This window comes from Gouania willdenowi, chromosome 6, assembly GCF_900634775.1.
Source record: "Gouania willdenowi chromosome 6, fGouWil2.1, whole genome shotgun sequence".
NCBI lineage: Eukaryota > Metazoa > Chordata > Actinopteri > Blenniiformes > Gobiesocidae > Gouania > Gouania willdenowi.
In genome coordinates this window covers 56,951,522-56,974,333 of record NC_041049.1, presented here as the reverse complement: position 1 = coordinate 56,974,333, position 22,812 = coordinate 56,951,522, and the positions used below count along the sequence as shown (strand labels likewise).

The 22,812-nt window shown below is 35.7% G+C and overlaps 1 protein-coding gene and 1 non-coding gene across 2 annotated transcripts in view; one reads left to right on the top strand and one right to left on the bottom strand.

Annotated features, from left to right (window-relative positions):
• Positions 1-1,432: 1,432 nt before the first annotated feature.
• Positions 1,433-1,504, bottom strand: trnap-ugg (transfer RNA proline (anticodon UGG)). The gene has a single exon. It is a non-coding gene; the product is annotated as a tRNA-Pro (tRNA).
• Positions 1,505-1,570: 66 nt separating this feature from the next.
• LOC114465647 (USP6 N-terminal-like protein) overlaps positions 1,571-22,812 on the top strand; it is a 69,833-nt gene continuing 48,591 nt past the window's right edge. The window contains exons 1-10 of the mRNA XM_028450797.1: positions 1,571-1,835; positions 4,280-4,367; positions 4,475-4,582; positions 6,062-6,248; positions 7,479-7,604; positions 8,535-8,661; positions 8,852-8,921; positions 12,737-12,851; positions 12,987-13,104; positions 20,134-20,246. Of these exons, the coding sequence (XP_028306598.1) occupies positions 1,690-1,835; positions 4,280-4,367; positions 4,475-4,582; positions 6,062-6,248; positions 7,479-7,604; positions 8,535-8,661; positions 8,852-8,921; positions 12,737-12,851; positions 12,987-13,104; positions 20,134-20,246 (1,198 nt within the window). The 5' untranslated portion in view covers positions 1,571-1,689. The remainder of the gene's footprint in view (positions 1,836-4,279; positions 4,368-4,474; positions 4,583-6,061; positions 6,249-7,478; positions 7,605-8,534; positions 8,662-8,851; positions 8,922-12,736; positions 12,852-12,986; positions 13,105-20,133; positions 20,247-22,812) is intronic.

Below are 22,812 nucleotides of genomic sequence, written 5' to 3'. Positions count from 1 at the left end.
TAAACCCAATTCCCCCAAAAGTCAAAGAAACACATTTTAAGATGATGTCTGGCATATACCGTGTTGGAGATTAGGTAGATAAAAGACTTCACATTTTGACCCTCCCCGCGACCCTGATAAACGGGAATTAGCGGGTTTAGAGATGGATGAACATTTTGACCCTGAACCATATGCACTTTTTGTTCATCCTCCAAAGAAACCATTGAACATTTATTTTTTAGTTGCATAAAGACAAATATGTTTTGTACTGACATTCACAGCTGGCTGTCTCTAAAAAGCAATGTACCACGCTTTTCTTCCAAAGTCATTATTTATTTCATGGACAATCTGGACTCAAGTATCTCTGATGTCACAAAGTTGTTATTTTAATGGTTAAATATTGTATTCATACTTGTAAATGGCAAGACTGTACTCCTTTGGGAAATGTGTTTATCTGGTTCACTAACTACTTCAAGTCTCTTAAATTGATCAAACTCGATACAAAAAAAAAAACAAACACAAAAATGTATGAAGAAATCAAAAAGAAGTACTTGCTTTTTTAAGTTGTCACTGCTTTGTACAGTATGTGTCTTTTCAGTTTTGTCTGTATTTAGCATATATAATTTTTTTTTCTCTTTGTTAATTCTGTATGTTCACATCTTCAGCAAGTGCCACATTGTTTTATTGAGTCTATGTACCCTGATTTGATATTGTTACTGCTGCTAAATATAATATATATATATATAAAAGTGCACAGTAATACACTCCTAAAATACACAAAATGACTCATAAAAAAAGTTTAAAAAATGCCAACAAAGACAGACACAACCACCACCTAAAATGACCACGAAAACACAAAAAAACAACACATTACAATATACAGTAGCTCCAAACACACACAGAATGTCATAACATTACACAAAATTACAAGAAAAAACAGAAACAACAAAAATACAGTAAGTGACTCCAAAAATGCACAAATTGACAACATAAATGCAGAAAATGACAGAAAAATACACAAAATTACAACAAGAACAAAAGCAATACAAATACATAATGACTCCAAAAACACACAAAATGATTAAAACCTGACAAAACAGCAAACCCCTTTCCCCCCGTATTAATGCTCTGATCAATCATTATTCTAAAGCTGACTGAAACTGTACTCAAGTACAAAACACTCAAGTACATTTATTTGTGGTAATAAATCTTGCCACAGTTCCCTTGCATACAGTAAACATTTCATTTGTAAACTTAAAAAGGAAGAGACCAAATCTTGAACAATTAGTACTTAATTTATTACTTAATCTGCACAATTTTTCTGGTGTATTTTATGTTTTTCTGTGTTGCCTTATGTTGTTTTTTATATTAGCTGTCATGTCAGTAAATTTCCCACTGCGGGATGAATAAAGAATCCTTACAACATAAATAAGATCGTCCGGAAAGAAAAGGAGGGCTCGTCCGGGATTTGAACCCGGGACCTCTCGCACCCAAAGCGAGAATCATACCCCTAGACCAACGAGCCGCTGTGATTGCATTTGTTTATGTATGCTGATATTTGTCCTCATTATGACGTGTATGAAGGGGCGGTCCGAGCGGGACGGTTGAGTTTTGAAGGCGACTGACCGTCAGTCATTGTTTGCTGTGACCGTCGGACATTGTTTTCTGCTGTGAATCTCGGAGCTCAGTCTAAAGACAGCGTTTGTTTGTATGATGAGGCGAAGAAGCAGCAGCAGCGTCAGCAGGAGAAGTTCAACTCTCAGGAGGCGCAGCGAGCCTTTGCGTTTTGATGAATTTGGCTTCGCTTTGAAGAAAAGAAGGGATGACAAACTCCACCATCGCCATCACGTTTACAGGTGTGGTAGATATTTTATTGTAACATCACTGAGCTAAGGTTACCAAGAGCTTTAAACATGGTTGTTGTTGTTGTTGTTGTTGTTGTTGTAGTACTCCACTTCTGCTCAACATTGTAATGTCAGCGCATTAAAACGTCCACATGGAGAACATTTATGCATTAGTAGATTCAAGCTGCGGACTAATCAAATAATTATTTACTAAAGTGGCTAAAGTGTGTTTATTTTATGTTTCCCTTAATGTAATAAAAAAAAAAACTTCAAGCAGGTTAAATATTATTTGATGTATGAATAGGTTTACGTCACGTGATAGGTGCACCACGTGACTTAAAGTTCCGTCAGTTTTATTTTAGGCAGTGGCTATCCGTACGGTTGCCGTATCAATATACTGACATTCTATCCGTACGCAGCGCCCCTATTTGGCCAGTATAGCTCACGTGATAGGTTAGTCGTTGGCCAGTTTAGGTCGCATGACTAAGACTAAACCAAAACTTAACCCTAAAAATTGTTGTGATATACGGTTATAACCTAACCCAAAGACGCTCGGTAACCGTACCAATAGCACCGTGGGTTGTCCGTACGGCAACCGTACAAATAGACACTTTCTTTATTTTAGCTCATATTTATTTTTAGCTTCCCCGCTAACCCTTTTATTTTATCCCTAACCTAAAATGTTATTTTTTTTTGTATATGTATTTTTAAAGGTGGAATTTGCCATGTTAAATATGAAATATATGAAAAAATGTATATGACAAAAGTGGGTTTCAGTCCCGGGCGCTATTGATATGTTTCCGTATCAAAAGACACTTCCTATACTATTTCTTAGTCCAGTGGTTCTCAGCCTTGGGGTCAGGACCCTTTTTGATGTCACCAGATGCCTTTAAGAAACTAAGAATTTATATTTTTTTAACTACACCAAACTTGCCATATTTTAACATATTTTCATTGCCTTTTCTTGCCATATTTGTGCTCTTTTTAATGCATTTTTGCTACATTTCTCCCATTTCGGACACTTCTCCATCAAATGTCAATGCCTTTTTCTGCACATTTTTTCCACTTCACAATTTGTCATGCCCTTAATTTGCCAGTTTAAACTAATTGTTTCTATTTTTTTCTGCTGCTTTTAAGCAAATATTGACACTTACACCTATTGACACTTTTTACTGTTGGCTACTTGAATTTGCAACTTTTAACCAATTTCTGTGGTTTTTCAAATCCCATTTCACCACCTTTTCTACCTGGTCTTTGGCACCTTTATTTTGTAGGTCACCTGCTGAAAATGTTGAGAACCGCTGTCTTAGATGTATAAATACGGGAGTATGTGTAATAGTCACAATATAGTAGGTGAACTAAAAGTAATTGTAAATATATTTAAATTAGCTATATTGTAAGGATGATTGCGCAAGGAAAAAATTGCTTCAATAACCAAAACATGTATGTTTAGCCATATAAAGCTCAGTAAAATATGATATTCAAAAAAGCTACAGTTTTAATAATAGTAAATGATTACATAGAAATGTAAGCATTATTTAAAATATGTCCATGTAAAAGCCCAATTAGGGACAATAGTTGGAGATTAGCAATATCTGTAAAACACATCAGTTGCATTCACTGTATTGGAAATATGTTAATTTGTTCTGTCTTTATTCAAATAAGATTATTTTCTATTCTAAGTTTTTTTTCTCCTCAATTTTATTTGGTTGAGTTTGAGTTTAGGACTGAGTTTTGAAATTTTGTTTTCAGTCAAGTTATTCCAAACAATGTAGGAAATTAGTTAAATATCATTATTATGGTTGTAATTAAACTAAAATTTGAATGATTTAATCAATTTATCGGATTTGTAGACAAAAAACGATTTTAATTTAGCAAATTTGAGTTTTAAAATAAATAAATAAATACATTTTCGGACCGTAATGCAATGTGAGCCAGCCCCCTCTTTGTTTACATGTGAAGTTGCTGTTGCACTTTTGCTTTAAACCTGGGTTAAAGTTTGAAATTGTTGAATGACAGAGAATCATTTACTTTTTATTTTGGGATTGTTCTATACATTTTAACTCTTGAGGACAATCACAGCAATAAAGTTGCAGTTTTGACAATAAATCTGATGTGTGCTGTCATTTTTAGGTGCATTGAATTTTTATGTAAACTAATTTAATTCTCTGTTGTGTTATTTTACAGTTGTTCATAATGCACTAATATGTTTGAAGATCAGGGTTCACCAATCCTTGAGCTTAATTTATTATTATTATTATTATTATTATTTAAAAAAGGAAAAGCTACCACGACTATAATGTGAATTGGCATGGTTTATCATCAACGTAAAAATAACGGAACTGTCTTCTTATTGATGATGCCCATTATTATGGAAAATGAAATTGAGTCATACTAATGATGAATCTGTTGAATCAATTGGATCCTAGTGAGTCATGGTGTGTTTATTCCCACAGTTACCCTCAGCTGAGCTCAGTGAGGGTGAAGGAGCTGTGTGAGCTCCTCAGTTACTGGAATGGAGCAAGCTTCATCTGCAGGAACCAGGTCAGTTTCATATGACTGCAGCATTGCTCACCTTTGATTCTACTACAATTTCGGGATCACGTAGGCTTTCATTAAATTGTTGTCCTCACTTTCTTGCTGTTTTCCAGATTGAGCGATTTATCAGAATGGGTATTCCACCCAGCCTTAGGGCTAGAGTGTGGAAGTGTGTTCTCACTTCAGACAATCCCAAAGACAGCAGAGTTTTCAACTATCAGGTAAGCATTAAACATATATGAGTAGAAATGATTTAAAATGTTAAAATTGATATTGGTTCAATATCTGAAAGAAAAAAAAGAGTATTGGATTATATAGGCCTGCATCTAAAATCTTAGATACGTAATTAGCTTTTGTTAGATTTATTGAGGATATTTTGCAGCATTTTCTATGTATTCAATTTAATTGTGGAATATGCCAATATTTTCGTTAGACTGGTTAATATTTTGCACTTTAAACATGTATTTTTATTTTTATTTGTTATTATTGGATTTAGTCAGGTTATTTTTCAAGGTATTCTAATTTATTTTTTCATTTATTTTACTCAATTGTAGAACATTCTCATGTTTAAAGTAAAAATGTATGTAACCTATTGGTTAATAATACATTATCTGATAATTTCACTCATTTATCCCTGTTTGACCAATATCACTTGATCAAGCCTTTTCTAACATTGCTCATTCAAAAAACAAGTAATAAAAGTATGTATGATCTGTGCTGTAATTGTATCGTATCGATAGTGGTATCGATCATTTCTCAAGGCAGCAGTATCGGTATCGTATTGGAAGTGAGAAAGTTATAATGGAACGGTATGTTTTTTATTTATTGGGTTCAGCGTTGCATTTACATGGAAAACGTGTCTGTGATTTTATTAACTAAGACAATGATGCGACATAGGCTACTTTTTTTTTCATCACACAGCCTCTAAACCACACTTGGCAAACTCAAGGCCCGGGGGCCAAATCCGGCCCTTTGAAACTTTAAAATCAGCCCGCAGAGGAAAGTAAAAATGGCTGAGTAAACAGTGTAAATGACCAAATAATTTAGTTGTAGGGCTGCAAAGGGACGTACAATATCTGGCAAACTTCCACAGGAACTTACGTTTGGGAATTTTTGGCAATATTCAAAAAAAATTTTCATGGGAATTATTTATTGAAATGAATCAGAAATTGAGAGTAATTTTAAAGCACTGTATCATATCCAAACATAAAAATATTGGCCATCCATGCAAAAAACCCCAAAACACATTTCAACAGATTTATTTGGAAGTAAAACTTTACAATTATTCAAGAAGAGTCTTATTGAAATTACATTATTATGTTTTTCGTATTGCAGGAGTGCGGGGTACATGACTTGTGAAGGGGTACGGGACTGTGAAAAGTTTGGGAACCACTGCTCTACATACATACTTTCATTTATACATGGAAAAGCAAAGTAGCACTAATATTGAAATTGTTCAATTCCCCTCTTCTGGAACCCACTCTGGTCAAACATGTCCATATTTGGCCCCTGAACAAAAATGAGTTTAACAGCACTGCTCTAAACAGTTAACAGTAATGTAGGTTTTCTGCAGAACTATCGTTTCACATCAGTCCAGCATGTTTCACATTTGATTTGTGCTACATACTGTATTGTATAACCTGACGTTTCCCCATACTGATTAGTTTTTGTAATGGAAACGTGACGCTGTTCCCACACAGACGTGTCTGTCTGAGGTTCGAGGGCCCCTGGTGGACCTTGGGGTCAGTGAATACGGTATTTTGTCAGCAATCACCACTCTGAGCGAGACCCAGAATGAACTGGACCTCAACCATCAGCAGTCCTCAAGCAGCTCTCACTACTCTCTCGATGACATCACACTGTTTAGACAGATTGCCTTGGACCTGCGTGAGTTCATCACTCTTTAATTTTTATAATTTCTTTAATAAAGCAGAAGGGCTTTGTGTGTTAAGTGAGGATGGATTGGTTACATATTGATTTTAATTCATTGTCAATACACACGTGGACAAAATTCATGGTACCCTTCAGTTAAAGAAAGAAAAACCCACAATGGTCACTGAAATAACATGAAACTGACAAAAGTAATAATAAAGTAGAAAGTTTGTGTGAGGATGCACGTCGCACTGCATTAGCCTAGCGTTAGCATTAATCTAGCATTAGCATTACTCTAGCATTATCCTAGCATTAGCTTAGTGTTAGCATTAGTCTAGCATTATCCTAGCATTAGCTTAGTGTTAGCATTAGTCTAGCATTAGCATTAGTCTAGCATTAGCATTAGTCTTGTGTTAGCATTAGTCTTATGTTAGCATTAATCTTATGTTAGCATTAGTCTTATGTTAGCATTAGCCTTATGTTAGCATTAGCCTAGCGATAGCATTAACCTAGCGATAGCATTAACCTAGCAATAGCATTGGCCTAGCGTTAGCATTACCCTACCGTCAGCATTAGTCTTACGTTAGCATTAGCCTAGTATTGGCATTAGCCTAGCGTTAAGTTTGGGGTAGCATTAGCAATAGCCTAGCAATAGCGTTAGCATTAGCATTCACCTAACATTAGCATTAGCCTAGCTTTAGCGTTCACCTAGCATTAGCACTAACCTAGCATTAGCCTAGCATTAGCATTCACCTAGCATTAGCACTAACCTAGCATTAGCTATAGCCTAGCAATAGTATTAACCTTGCAATAGCTGAATATTAGTGATAAGGTTGAAAAAAGTTGAAATGGCTGAAGGTCGTAGCTGATCATGTTAAAGGTTGAATGGTCAAAGTCGGTTGAAGAATGGCTGGGAATGAAGGGGTTAAAAGTTGAAGAGGCTGACGTTTCCATAGAAGTACTGTAGATGGAAACAAAAAATTGCACGGGCAATAACTCAAAAAGTTGAATAGTTAGAAAAAGCTAATACACAAAATGATGGTACCCCTGGAAAAAATTGGAAAAAAAATTGATGATGACAAGTTATTTCAGTGACCATTGTGTGGTTTTCTTTCTTTAACTAAAGGGTACCAACAATTTTGTCCACGTGTGTAAATGCACATTTCCTTCCATTACAACACAGTATATATATTTTATTTTTGTTGGATTAATGCAAAGGTCATGTAAGAGTCTTTCCTTTTCTAGAGCGTTCTTTTCCAACCCATCGATCTCTGATGGGGGACAGGCCAGAGGCCATCGAAGGCCAGGCTAAACTGTTTCGGGTTCTCATCGCGTATGCCAGATACAACCCTTCAGTTGGATACAGCCAAGGTAATTCATTCATGACTGAGGATGTCCATACAAATTCATGTGTTTGGTTTGTTACAGTCTGTGTCTGAGTGCTGTCTGTCATTACTGACAATGTTGAGGTTGATCATTGAGCACACAGTCAAGCAAACAACAGCTGGAGTGTGTTTGGGTTCTTAAACTTGGGGTCAGGACCCCATTTCGGGTCACCAGATACTTTCAAGAAACTAAGAATATTTTCTGCAACAACACCAAACTTGCCATATTTTTGCTCCCTTTAATGCATTTTTTGCTACATTACTTCCATTTCAGCCACATCTCCATCAAATTTAAATGCCTTTTTTTTTACACATTTTCTTCCACTTTTCAAGACAATTTTGGCACTTTTAGCCCTTTTTACCACTTTTTTGTGCATTTTTATCCACTTCAATTTACAACTTGTCTCCAATTTCTGTGAAAAAATCCCATTTCACCACCTTTTCTATGATTTTGGGTCCCTTTTAAGCTATTTTATTTCTGATTAAAACGAGGATTTACATCTTTAAGATGGCCCAAATAATACTAAACTTCTTGGATAACAGTGGATATTTTTCAGATCAATAAATAAATGTGGTTATCACAGATTCATTGAACAATATACCATCATTTTTCTGACTTAATGGGGGTACAGTGATGGTCCTCGGTTTCTGGAAGCTTTATTTTAGGGGTCAGGGTCTGAAAAGGTTGAGAACCACCGATTTACAGCAAAGAAGCGTAATGTTTTGGTCATTGTTTCATTTGACAGCTGTAATACTAACAGTAACCACACGATGGGGGTAAAGTACTAGCTTAAAATGTAATGGTTCATTTCTTCCCAATGGCTGTCACCATAACAATTCAAAATATGTTCCTGTAAAAGTGATCAAATGGTGTTTGAGATGAGAGAGATGCTGAGTATCTAAAAACTTTTTATAGGTATGTCCTACATAACTGCGGTGCTGCTGATGCAGTTGGCAGAGGAGGAGGAGGCCTTTTGGGCTCTGGCAGCCTTGTTGGATAAACCCAAATATTTGGCTGACCTGTTTGATCTTAAGCTAACTGGGTAAGATTGACTCACCCGAAAAGTTATCTTTTGTTACCTATTTATGAAGAAAGTGCCTATTAGATACTCGACTTGAATTATTTAAAAAAGGTCTTAAAACTGTGCATACAATAAATGTTTTAAATAGTGTTGATACATTTGCAATTTTCACTGCATGAATAACCCACTGTGCTTTTTTTTCTTTAACCAGGGTCCAACATCAGGTGAAGGTCTTTGATCAGCTACTGAAACACAGGAAGCCTCAGCTCTCTACGCACTTAGTAAGAAGCTTTTCTCTTCAAATATTGCACTAGAACAGGGTTGTCAAACTTATTTTAGTTCAGGGGCCAAATACGCACCAGTGGGCCATAGATTCGGGAAAAAGAGCAAATTCAACAATAATGTGCCTTGGTTTGCACGTCCACATATAATTTATATATAAATGATAACGTATGTGAGTATATCAGTCCCTGTTGGATCTTCACTTTCCCTGATTTCATGGAATCATTTGAGGAAAATTTGTCAGATTTTGGAAAAATTGAGAGTTCTTTCAACATTTTGAGATAAAAAAAAAAAAAAAAAAAAAAACAGCAACGACTGCTGTCATGTGATATAAGAAGTGGAAAACTGAGCTCTGTAAATAATGTGGACTTTAATTGAATTTTTGTCTTTGGAGGGGCTGAGGTATAATTTACAAAATGTTTAATTTACCTTTTTTTGAGCTGGTCGAATTTGATGCTCTAAAGCAGGGGTCATCAACATGGCGCCCATGGGCACCAGGTAGCCCGCATGAACCATGTGAGGGGCCCTCAGGAGCTCTAGTCACCAATGAACTCCATCTGAAATCTGATTTACTTTCCAGGATTCAAAGTTAAATACATATAACAGATGTAGTTAGTACAGTTAAATACTGCTAAAATATAATAATAAAAAATAAAGTTATAGTGTTAAATTAACAATCTTTAACTGTTTATTTTAACTGAATCATTGTGAAATCTGCAGATTTTGTGTATGGGTTGTGGTTTGCTACTGTATATAATATGATATATAAAAGATACTGTATATTCTTGAAAACGCAAGGTGGATTGTTGTAAAATGTGACATAAAAGATGTTTGTTGGTAGCTAGTAAAATAGGAAGATGATCATTTTCTATGAAATCTAATTAAAATGAAACAATCACATAAATTAGGATTTCCTACCTTTTTAAGTTACTGCTAGCCTTCCTTATGAACTCACCCTCTAATTAATCAGAATTTCTTTATTAATCCCAGGGGGAATTGCTTATGTTACAGCCACAGGGAACAAAAAAAAAAATCAGAAATAAAAGAATTAAAACATTAACAAAGATGAAAGAAAGAATAAAAATAAATAAGTGTATAATGAAGTAAAATACTGTTAAAAATAGGGATCAGATACAGACACATTACAGTAGTAGAAAATAAAGTAGGATAGATAATACTAATATTAATAATAATAACAACAATAATAGAAATATACAAATTATCTACAAATATGATACAGATGTTTACAAAAAATAATACAAATATACAGATATGATTTAGATATTTACAACAAGCAAATTAAAATGAAACAGTGAAAATGTAGTATTTAAGAAGTACTTTTCTAACTGGTAGCCATTCAGACTATACTGTACATATTAAGTAGCTCACAGTTTCACAATGGTTGGTGACCCCTGCTCTAAAGGGACGGATTTGGCCCCCGGGCCTTGAGTTTGACACATGCACTAGAAGAACAATTTCCAAACACCCCCAGAAAACCCCCCAAAAAGCATCATTGTTTAGAAGAAACCCAATGGTTGTGTAAACGCTCAGTTCATGAGCAATGAGAAGTCGAGGCCCCTGTAATTTCTCCATCACCATGTGGGCTCCTCTGTCTCCAGTCCTGTCATTGTAGCTCAGTCACTGCCACAAGCCTAAAGCAGTGCTTTTTTTTTTTACAAACAACCTGCACTGTCACCAGTATATTCCCACTGAGAACACATACAGTACATACATAGGGAACCCCACCACACACTTTTACTGCTATAGTACTAGTAGTCATTAACCTGAGTGTTCATCCATTCATTTTAATTAATTTCCAACCCCTTGGGGCACACTAGCTATTATTGATTAACTGCACTTTTTTTTTCTTTTACCAGCAATGAGTCTTATATTGTCATTTCTTTGAGCCAGAGATGAATGACAGTCATTTGGAATATTACTCTAGCTATTTAATACATTTGAAAAAAGTCTTTAGGTAAAGAGGAAATTAAAAAAATCAAATCAAATAAAGACATAGTGATTGCCTCATAGGTCAATAAATAAAAGATAACTTGCTTGAAAAAAAAAAGTATTGGGTTGAAAATGCCGCTCGAAAGTTTGTTTTGATTTGCACTGTAAACCCTTGGTTTATTGACATTGTTGGAAATGTTTTGCATATTGCATTGTGGGATGTGGCGTCTCATAGACGGATGCATAGCAGTGTTTTTACCTCATTCTGGCCGTGATTTCTTGTGTTTGCCTCCCATAAACACTGCCAAAGTAACTTTCCTAACACATTTCTGGTGTTTTCACAGACTGAAGGTTGCAAAACAATGGCAGATGTTTATTTTGTGGCTTACACGGAAAGATCTAAATCTGGCCGAAATGTAATGTCTCACAGATTGAGGTGATACCTTGGGGGAAAACTCAAATAGGACAACAGGTACTCGGATTACATGAGCAAACAAGGTTCAAAGTCTACTGAGGCTGAGATTTTTACCTGCATCAACACACCTGAATGGGGTAGATCCATATGATCACATCTCGAGTAATGTCAAGTGTGCTGGTGCAGGGAGAAATGTAACAGTTAGAATGGAGTTTGACACCCTTGCTAAACAGACTGTCCAATGGTTCAGCATGCTGGCCTCAGTGAAAGTGTAAAGTGTCCCTTTAATGCTGACATGGACAACTTTAATCACTGCAGGTCGGACAAAACTGTGTTTGTCTGAACCGATGGCCAAATTATCAACATTTATGTCATTATTTAGAATAATGACCAACCAAAGCATTAATACAGGGTAGAACAAAGGGTTTGTGTCTGTTGTTGTATATATTTTTTTGTTTTCTATTCAATTTTTTTGTGTGTTTTTTTCTTTTCGTTTTAAGTGTTTGAGTCCTTTGGTGCATTCTAGGTTTTGTTTTGTATCTTTTTCTTCATTTTGATTGTTTTTGGAGTCATTTTTTTGTTGTTGATTCTAGTTTTTTGAGTAATTAGGGCCCGAGCACAACGGTGCGTAGGACCCTATTGTAATGCACTTCGTTTTTATTGTTGTTATTCTCATAAAAGAAATAATCGCATTTTTTTCTTATGGTGGTTATTAGGAGTTTGTCAAAAAATTAGTTATGGTTAAATTTAACCCAACCGTCATTCATAGTCACAGCGCCACCTATTGGTAAATCATAGGCATTATATTCACACAGAACATTGTAGGAAAGTTTGTGATATAATCCTTGAAAATGGTCAGCTACGTCTCAACACTTTCTGCCCGCCCCGACTTACAACACACCCCAATGTGCGCCACATCCCGACATGCGTGTGGTTGCGAGGGCCCGCTCAACGCTGCTTGCAGCTTTAATTTTGTTTTTGTTTTTCTATTGCCCTTTTATGTATTTTTCTATAATTTTGAGTGTTTCTGGAGTCATTTTAGTCTATTTTTGTTGTTGATTGTAGTTTTTTGGAGTCATTTTTGTGTATTTTTATTGCCCTTTCATGTATTTTTCTGTCATTTTGTGTGTTTCTGGAGTCATTTTGTGCATTTACTTTGAGGGGCCGCACAAAATTAGACTGATGGCCACATGTGGCCTCTGGGCCGCCAGTTGCCTATGTCTGCTTGAGTGGAAATCAAACACTGATCACTCTAATTTAGTTAAAAACATCAGGAAGAATCCATTTAAAAAGCCAGGTGTTGAAAAACATAGTAGGTGGAGGTTCTTGCTTGCAAATCACCAAAATCATGATCTATTTCAAATGGTGACTGTCAAACTTTAGTGGGATTGTTGGCAATAAGTCCAGTGGAATCAATCATGTGTGTCTTCATTCTGCTCCTCCCTGCAGGAGTCAATGGGAGTCCTGTCAGTCCACTATGTGACGCCTTGGTTCCTCACTCTCTTCACTTCCTTGCCCTGCTGGGACTCAGTCCTGGCTGTGTGGGACCTCATCATTTTGCATGGTACTCAAACAAACAAACGGATGTTAATATAACACACTCGACAATTATAACAAGATTCTAAGTAATTATTTGAATGTTTAAGCTTTTTTTTTATCTCGATTGTTAAATTAAGTGGTATTAAACCTTCTTTTTCAGGCCTGCCTGCTGTATTTCGCATCGCTTTGACTATTATTGATCTCCTGGAGCATCGACTGATTGATCAGAATGATGAAGGAGCAGTTTTACCTTTGCTCTTAAGAGTACCTGTTGATATGTAAGTACGAAACATGATGGGAACTGATTAAAATGCACGCATTTCTTCATGCTAATAAACACAGATTACACGTCTTTTTCAGCACCCGATGGGTTTGTTGATTTTTAGTCTTGGGAGAAAAATGACATAGTTTCAGATAACTCAGACATGTGTTAAAAAGATTGTAAACCCTTTCATTTCACAGAAGGTGGAGCTTCATTTTTTCAAATTTGTTTTTGGCTCAACCGTCAAGTAGATTTCAGGCAGTGCATGAATATAAATGAGTTCATCAGAACTTGGCATGTTTTGACATGGATCATTTACACGAAGCGTAACATGTCGGTGTTTGGCGCAGGTTGTTGTTGTTTTTTTTTAATTCACTTTCAAATTGAATACCATTTATGTCAAATGAGTTGCTTCATTGGCAGTCCATGCTGCATTCCATTGGATTCCACTATCTCTCTCTCTTTTTCACTTTGTTGAATACAAACTTCACACGCTGACAGACATGTTTTGTTGACGTGAAGCAGTAGTTATGGCAACCCAGCAGGGTCACTGGGTTTGTAAATACAAGCAAGTGTTCGATGGCCACTTGATTACACTTGTTTTAATAACTGGGCTTCTTTCAGCCTTTTGGGCTACTTTGTTATCAAAGGCTACACAGACAGCTAGTTTTCCTACATGTAGTTGTGTGGCCTTTGCTTTTAAAGCCATTTATCCTATGCTTTAGTATCTGAAACTGTGCTGTGTGTGTGGTCTTGTGATGTGCAAAGATGATACTAAAAAGGCAAAGCTTTCACAATGAAGTAGGTGTTTACATAACCAATCGTTCTTTGCTTTATTTGCACTGCAGCTAGTTTTTCTTTTAGTCAAGCTTTTCTAAATGGTGAGTAAATAAAGAATAAGTGAATATTCTCTATGGTTCATACAAATGAAGAGCCACACTGACAGACACCAGCGTTGGGGTCATTGATAAATGTAATCGTGTAAATGATAATTCATTACAATTATGGCGTTATTGTAAATAAAAACAATATATTGCTGTCGTAATTGAAATTAAATTGTAATTGAGTTTAGATAATTTAGTTTGTAATTGTATTTGTCATGAAACTTCTGTATAAATTGTCAATTATAATTTAAATGCAAAACTGCATGGGGAACCATGTTACAGTTCCATTATTAAAATATGTTTCATATCAAGCTTTCCCATATTTCACCATTTTAAAAAAAAATGAAATTGGGGGGGTATACTGACACAAAAAAGGCTCAGACGCCGACACCAAAAATATTACCAATATTTTTATTGACTAGGAAATAGATTGTAATTGACTTTAAGGATCAAAAACAATTGTAATTTAACTGTAATTGGAAAAACGGCTGGTCACTGTAATCAAATTGTAATTGAAAATGTAATCATAACTATAACAGTGGCTTGGATTTATAGTGCGCTTTTTTCAAGGAGACACAAAGCGCGTAAAGAAGCCATTATTCATTCACACCAGTCACTCATACAGTCAGACCGGTGGTAAGCTACAATGTAGCCACAGCTGCCCCGGGGCATACTGACAGAAGCGTGGCTGCCATTTTGCGCCCACAGCCCCTCTGACCCATTGATGCACAATTCATACCCATTCATACAATGCAATGTGGGTAAAGTGCCTTGCCCAAGTGCACAACGACAATGACTTGGATAGAACGGGATTCGAACCCCCAACCCTTTTGTTATTGGACGACCAACTCAACCACTGCTTCACGGTCTCCCCACACGTGTTCATTTCCTAGTGATAATTGGCAGCTTGCCATCTCGTCGTCTAGGTGGTGGGGTGATTAAGGATTACATTAAATTTAAATTCAAAGTGTTTATTGTCATATGTGCAGTTAGAAACACGTTTTCCTGTACAATGAAATTACTACCTTGCTTATGAACTAAGATATAATAATGTGTTTATACAAGTTAAATATAACAGTGGAAAATACAACACTGCCAATAGAACTAACAACAGCTGGATTAACCTTGATGTAGAGACAAAACAAGCTGCAAACTTGTGTGTCCAAAAGAGACATTCCCGAGTGGTGACATTATGGATGAAAAGGGAAAAAAACTTCCAAACACCTTCGAAAGAGGAACTATTCTTGCACTGGAGAAATGCTAACAACATCTGGCAGGGAACAAGGCCAACACGAACAACGATAGAGAGGAGGAGGAATGAAAAAAAAAAAAAGACAACACTGACTACAGATGAGAATACACAAAAAAGGACTGTTCAGAACAACTCAAGAATGTTTGACCAGAGAGACATGTAAACCCATGTAAATTTGCGATGGTAAAACAGGGGACGGGACCCAGATAAGCAAACTGCTTCTCTCGTCTCCTTTTTCGGCATTAACAAAAAAAAAAAAAAAAAATGTAAAAAAATAAACTGAATAAATAAAAATAAAATAAATAAAAATTAGGTCACATTGAAAAGTCCTTGTTGCCTACTTGGCAGCTTTACAGAAGCTTGGTAAGAAGTGAACACTAAGTGGTTCTGATCTCAGGATCTCTGCAAACGTACAGTCGAAGAATGTAGAAAAAATTATGATAAACACGCTAAGAGAAGGACACAGAAAGATGGTTAAAGGAGTGAAAGGAAAGCGAGATCCTTAGGTTCTTTTATTAATTCTACTCTTTGAATGGTATAAATGGGTCTTGTCATTCATTCTCTTTGACCGTTCTGATTAATGATTTGCTGAATGCTCATCCCTCTCATGCAACTGTCAGTCAGCTGTCACCTCAACCACAAGCTGAGACAATGATTCCTATCATCCCCTTCATCCCAAGCCAAGGAACAGCTTCTATTTTCCTGCCTTTTTATCACTTCCTCAGCCTGGGTCAGGGCTAGTCTAACTTTATGTAAACTGTAGCTTATACCAGTGGTGCTCAAACTTTTTAGCTCGTAATCCCCAAAACAAAGGTTCTAGAGACCGGGGACCCCCACTGTACCTGAAGGTGGTTGAACATGGACATGAACATTGAAGAATTGTCATGTGGACACAGGGCCATCTATAAGGGGGGATAAAGGGGAGAGCTTTTTGTGACCCATCTGTAAAATCAGCAAAATTATGGTTCATTGTTCAATGAATCTGTGAAAACCACATTTATTTATTCATCTGAATAATATTCACTGTTATCTCAGGAGGTTTATTATTTGTTCTGAAGTATATAGTCATGTTAAAGATGTAAATCCTTGATTTAATCAGAAAAAAATGGGTTAAAAGTGACCAAAAATGGTGGAAAAGGTGGTGAAATGGGATTTTAAAAACCACAGAAATTGCTTAAAAGTTGCAAATTAGAGTGGCCAAAAACGGACAGAAAAAGTGGTTAAAAGGGTTAAAAGTGTAAATATTGGCTTAAAAGAAAAGAGTAGGGGCAATTAGTTTAAACTGGCAAATAATGGGCATAAGAAATCCTAAATGTGGCTAAATTGGCAAAAATAAGCATGAAATATGATGAAAAGATGTTAAAAGTGACAATAATGGGTCAACATATATACTGTAGGTGGGAAAACTGGTGGAAAGGGTTTTTACTGTAAGTGCTGAAAATGTGTTGAAATTGGAAAAATATGCAGAAAAGCCATTGAAATTTGATGGAGAAGTGGCAGAAATGGGAGTAATGTTGCAAAAATGCATTATAAGGAGCAAAACAAAATGCAAGAAAACTTGATGAAAATAGGTTAAGATATTAAATGGCCTCAAATTGTTACAAAAATATGATTAGTTTCTTGAAGGCATCTGGCGATCCCCTCCCAGTGTATCGTGACCCAAATGGGATTCCGACCCCAAGGCTGAGAACCGTTGGCTGGTGTCCAGTAGATGTCCTGTTATCCTGCTCCAAATAAGTCCATATAAAAAGTAAAAGAATGCCATTTAAAAAATAATAATAAAATGATAATAAGTTGTGCAGGGAACACTTTAAAGTAAAGGGTGTTTTTTTTCTTTCTGTTTGTCAGATGTTCCCATAAAGCTTGCTGTGCACCCTTTTCTCCCATGTGTTCTCATTTTCTGCTCTGCACCCCCTTTCCTCTACTCCAGATCTTTTCATTCATTCATCCTCATTCTTGTGCTGACACCCTCATTCAGCTGGAGTGGTTGACACGTAATTTGTTTACTTCACACTGACAAGGCTGCTGGCTTCCTCACTTTACTTTGTCCAGGCTTTTGACAAGTTCGCTTTTTTTTTTGTCTTGAAGGGTTTCATTGGCTTTAAATTAGTTTTAGATCATGATTTACGATGGATTATATTTACTCATATTGGACTTTTTAATCTATTTACAAAGCCGTTTCCTGTACTGACCCCGAGTTGAAGCTTTATAGCTCCGTTTATTTGATCTAGTGGGCAAAATAGCAATAACAGGTACTGTAGCCCTTTTTCCTTTCCCCTTGCCAATTCCGTTTCAATGTAAAACAACCATAAAACTGATTTCTGAAAGGTTAAACATGACCCCAGCAGACATATACGTAAGTCTGGGAATGATGGGAATTTTCTATATGTAAATGAGTTACTATTTTTGACGCGTGATGTTTGCTTGTTAATTATAAATAAAGAGAGACTAACAACTACTGTAAGAAGAGTGCTTGTGAAGATGGATTCGTAATGAACCAGCAGCTACGGATTAATACTTAAATTAAATAATTATAAATACTAAAAGAATAATAACATAATAAAGAATAATAATATAATAAAGAATAATAAAACTCATTAGTAATAAATTCATAAATGATAATAAAAACTTACATATACTTTTAAAAACCTTAATTTTTTATATATAAACACTCAGTCAGGCAATTAGCAATTCATTATTATTTACGATTATATTTCACATTAAGACTTAACTGCTTCTCTGATTAAATAGGCAGAAATCTTCTAATATTGGGCAGGAACTTTCCTGGCTGAAGTTTACGTGAATTTTATTTGTCTTGCAGTGAAGTCTCAAGAAGAGATCTTTGGAACATTCAAATGTGGAAATGATGATGCAAATATGTGACAAGTATTTAAATCAAGTTCTGATGAACTATGGCCGGGCCCACGGAACGTCTCCGCACCAAAAAGCACGTACCACATTCCCAAGAATTTAGTCAAATGGCTTGGTTTCAGCGAGTGAAACAAATGAAACGTAAAATTGTAATCGACGTTGAATTGTCCTTGAAATTATGTATCGCACGACAATGTTCAAATAAATTTAGAAATTACCAGAAAAGGGGGTGGGCCCTCTGGCCCCCATCCCACCCCCATTTCAAAAAAGTCTCTGAGAGGCTCTTGACATCCGCTCATAGAATATCCATCTCAAATTACAGCCCGATTCAACAAGCATTAACGGAGGAGTAGTCCTGTGGCACATACGGAGTAATGGGCCCCGTTCATATATTGGCATGTGTCAATGGTTCGGTACCACCAACGGTAGCAACATTTGACTCACATATAAATGAGAAAATGACTTTAATGGAAATTGCCTAAAAAAATCGAATTGTGCGAGGCATAATTGTAATCTACGTTGAATTACCTTTGAAACGATATATAACATGACTGTCTATAAATTTGGAAATTACCGAAAGAAAAAAAAAAAAGGGCTCCGAGCATCTCATCATATTCATTCATAGAGTATTCATACCAAACTGCAATAACAATAACAGAGGAGTAGCGATTTTAACCAGTGTACACAACAGCAAGAAGAAAAACAAAGTGAGTGGCGTTTTGAGTCCGGTAGCCCGGCCTAACAAGCCAGTTCCATTGGTCTTTAAAAGCTTACTTTACGTTTAGTTTCCTCCCTGTGTTATTTGAAATAAATAAATAAATTCCTAGTGCACAGTATCATTTATCAGGAACATGTCACATACTGATAGAACCCATTATTTTGACCCATCATTCATCCATTCAAGTTCACTCTATTTTCATTTTCCCCTCAAAACACATTGTGTTGCTTTGAACAACCATTTATCAATCTGTAGTGGATTGGCCATGTGATCCATACTCAGCCAGATCAAAAACTCAATGTATATTCTTTGTTTTTGGGTCAAAATAAGGTATTTTAGTAAAAGCCTGTGGACCAATATGTGTGTATTCCATCCACAAAAATAATGAACTGTGCATATGGGTAAACATTTTTATCAACTTAGTACCATGTTAAACAATTGGTTAATGGTAAATAAAGTGATAATAGATAAAGTTTTTGTTCAAAAGTAGTAGTGTAGTTTTTTTAAAATAAGGTTCACTTAAAATGTTCACAAACTGAGTGTACACTATGTTTTGATCAGAGGTGAAAGTAACTGAGTACAAGTACTCGCATTACTGTAATTGAGTTGTCTTTACGGGTACTTGTACTTTTTAGAGTACATTTCTAAATCAGTAATTTTACTTGTACTTAAGTATCTTTTTAAAGAAGTAATTTGTTACACTTCTACACCCAACCGTTACTGAATAACTTATTATTTTTTGTTTTAAAATGATCAACGAACATTGTGAAACTACAAAAAAAGAAATGACCAGAAAACAATCAAATGCATCACATCATAGCAGACCAATCAGATTAAACGTAATGCACGGCACCAAAACAGCATTGAATTTCTCAGTTTTAGAGTTCATAAATGTAGCTATACTTAGAGCCTGAAAATCCAATTTTTTTGTAATTGAATTTATTGGTGTTGTTTTATTTGTAAAAAGAATTGTAAATTTTGACAAACCTTTTATTTCATACAGATGCCTTTGTGAAAAATAAATTGTTGAAGGTTTGGTCTCTTCCTTTTTAAGTTTATACATGAGATGTTTACTGTATGCAAGGGAACCGTGGCAAAATTTAATACCAAAAATTAACGTGGGGGGTGAAAGTAACTCGTCATTTTTACTTTTACTTTTTAATTGAGCTACTTTTTTCTTGTACTTGAGTATTTTCTGTATGACTTACTTGTATGTGAGTACAATTTTAATCAAGTAACAGTACTTTTATTTGAGAGAGTATATTGCACCTCTGGTTTTGATGTTTTCCATCCTTTTGTATTTCCTATTGTCCCATGCAGAGCTCAGTACAATGTGTTGGTTCCTGCCCTGTGGAACACTGAGATTCAAGACTGGGAACTTAAATGTATGAACAACTTGGTTCTGGATGAGAGCCACCAGGGGCCCAAAGCAGGTACCATAGGCACACACAGCAGCAGGCATTTACTATGTACTAATACAGAATCATTTGACTCATTCTGCCCACATTCACTCGGCTTCATATTTTCTGGTCGAACTTTGACTAAGACATTGTCTTTTCACAAAAGTGGGAAGCTATTTGACTTATTGTATTCTTGCATATCTTTTTTATTTATCTCTTAATACAGAGACCCATTTTTTAACATCCTGTCAACCTTTAATTATCCTCCTTTAATTATCTTCTTTCTTGGTTATTTGCGTGTTGCAACCAACTTGAATAGGTGCATATCGCCTCCTACTGTACATGTTTTATTTCATTACTTTCCCTCCTTTAATTCTAGTTTATGTTAAATGTTAAATACTGGAGCTGACTTCGGTGTCTCTAAACTAGTATTTAGGCCATTGTAACCATCATTATGTTGGGTCACAGAATTAATCACAACAACTGTCTGACTACTGTTGTGTATCGATGTTGTGACGAATTCAGTGCCCATAATGCTGGCTCCGTGTAAATAAGGAAACTCCATTCACAGAACGTTAAGTTGAGGTTTCGTATATGCAGACAAGGTTTTTCAGGAATTTTTTAATCTCCTGACATGTTTCAACTGTCAACTGCCAGTCTTCGTCAGAGGAGTTCTGCTGATCGCCTTTGATTAGGGATGTAACGATTAATCATAAGGCAGTTAAAAATTGATTAATAGGTATCACAGTTGATATCGATTTTCTGAAAATTGAATGGCAGTACTTTTTTAAACTGCAGAGGGCGCTATATATTTATCCTGCTCTTGTCCAAATGCTGAGGCGGCGGGCGGAATGTGCTACTACTTTCTTTCTGGCCGCCTTCTACTCTTAAATATGTTCATAAATTATTCCTTACCGAAAGAATATCTGTAATATTACGTGAATATCTGTAAAAGTCACGTTTTTCTATTAGCTCTGTCTGCTAGCATAGCATCTCTTCTTCACTGCACAGAATATCTGCATGGCAACCGACCACTGGGTTACCAGCGCCCTCTGCTGGTCCAAACAAATATCTGACGTAAATACAGTGCAATGACTCTTTTTTTTTTTTTTTTTTTTTTAAAAAGTCCAATTGTTAAGGCACAAAATACATTTTCAGTTGCACTTTTAAAAAGAAAAATAACTATTGTGCAGTTTTGCATAGTTTACTATAGAACCAGAATTTAAATTAATAGGCTTCTTCTTCATTTGTATTATTCCTTTATTCATTTCATTCAAGATTTATTTTTAGTTAAATTGCATTGTTTTGAATAGTTTATCAAGGGATTCTTTTGACAATGAAAAATAAAAGGAAAATAGTACTGGAAAGGAATATTTTTCAATCATCATTTGTCTACAGTCCCATTTTGTAAAATAAATCGTGAGGAAAAAAAAAAAATGAATAAATAAATCGTGAGAGAATCGTATTGTGAACACAGTATTGTGAATTGAATCGTATTGGGAGTTGAGTGAATCGTTACATCCCTACCTTTGATGGTTCCTTTGAAGTTTGATTTGACTTACATGTAGTTCCAGCAAAATGAATAGTTTTCCTTTTGAATAGTTAAGTTGAAGTTTTGTTTATTCAGACAAGGTTTTTCAGGACATTTTTTGTGTCCTGACCTGACGAAAACTGGCTGTTGACAGTCGAAACATGTCAGGAGATAAAAACGAATCTCGCTGGAACTATCCATTCGCAGACGTCTTCCTATAATGAGCTGCTACTGTATGGAGGCATCTGTGAGAGTAGGTTGTTAATGATAAAAGCCATGATGCTATCTAACGCCGTAAATATTGTCAGTGTGAGCTTTCAGTGCTGCAGTGAAGCTTAGGAAGGTCGTTCCAGTACTTGTTCATGCTTTACAAGCCATATAATGTCATTCTCTGAAGAGCAGACCAGAAACACTTGAAAAAAACATTAAAATCCAAAATTTTACATTAAGATAAACATGACATAATGTCAAATATTCTGTGGACGCGCTAATGCAGGATTTGTTCTTGCATTTAACATCAACATGGAAAATGGTGTCATGTCCCCTTTAGTATAACACAGGGGTGTCAAACTCATCTTACTTCAGAGCCGAAATACAGAACAGTTTGATCAAGTGGGCCACAGATTTTATGCGGGTAAACTAAATATGTAAGAAACCGACAATAAGTGATAGATATTTGTCCCAACAGGGTCTTCACTTTAAATTTCCTACATTTTGTGACCAATTTCTATTTAATTAAGGGAAATATTATGTATTAATCTGAGGAAAGTTGAAGGATTTTGTAAGAACATTTTAACACTAAAAATGACTGCAATCATGCAATTTAAGCACCAGGTGTGTTCAGTTTCATTTACACATTTATTCATGTTTTTTCTATAATTTTTTATTTCTTCCTGTGGGCCAAATTGGAGGCTCCAAAGGGCTGGTTTTGGCCCCCGGGCCATGAGTTTGACACATGTGATATAACGGATGCTTTTCTCTGTTATCAAAAACATGAATGGTAATAACATTGGATTAGATTACCCAAATGTTAAAAGTTAGTTTGTGGTTGCAATTTACTGCTAATGA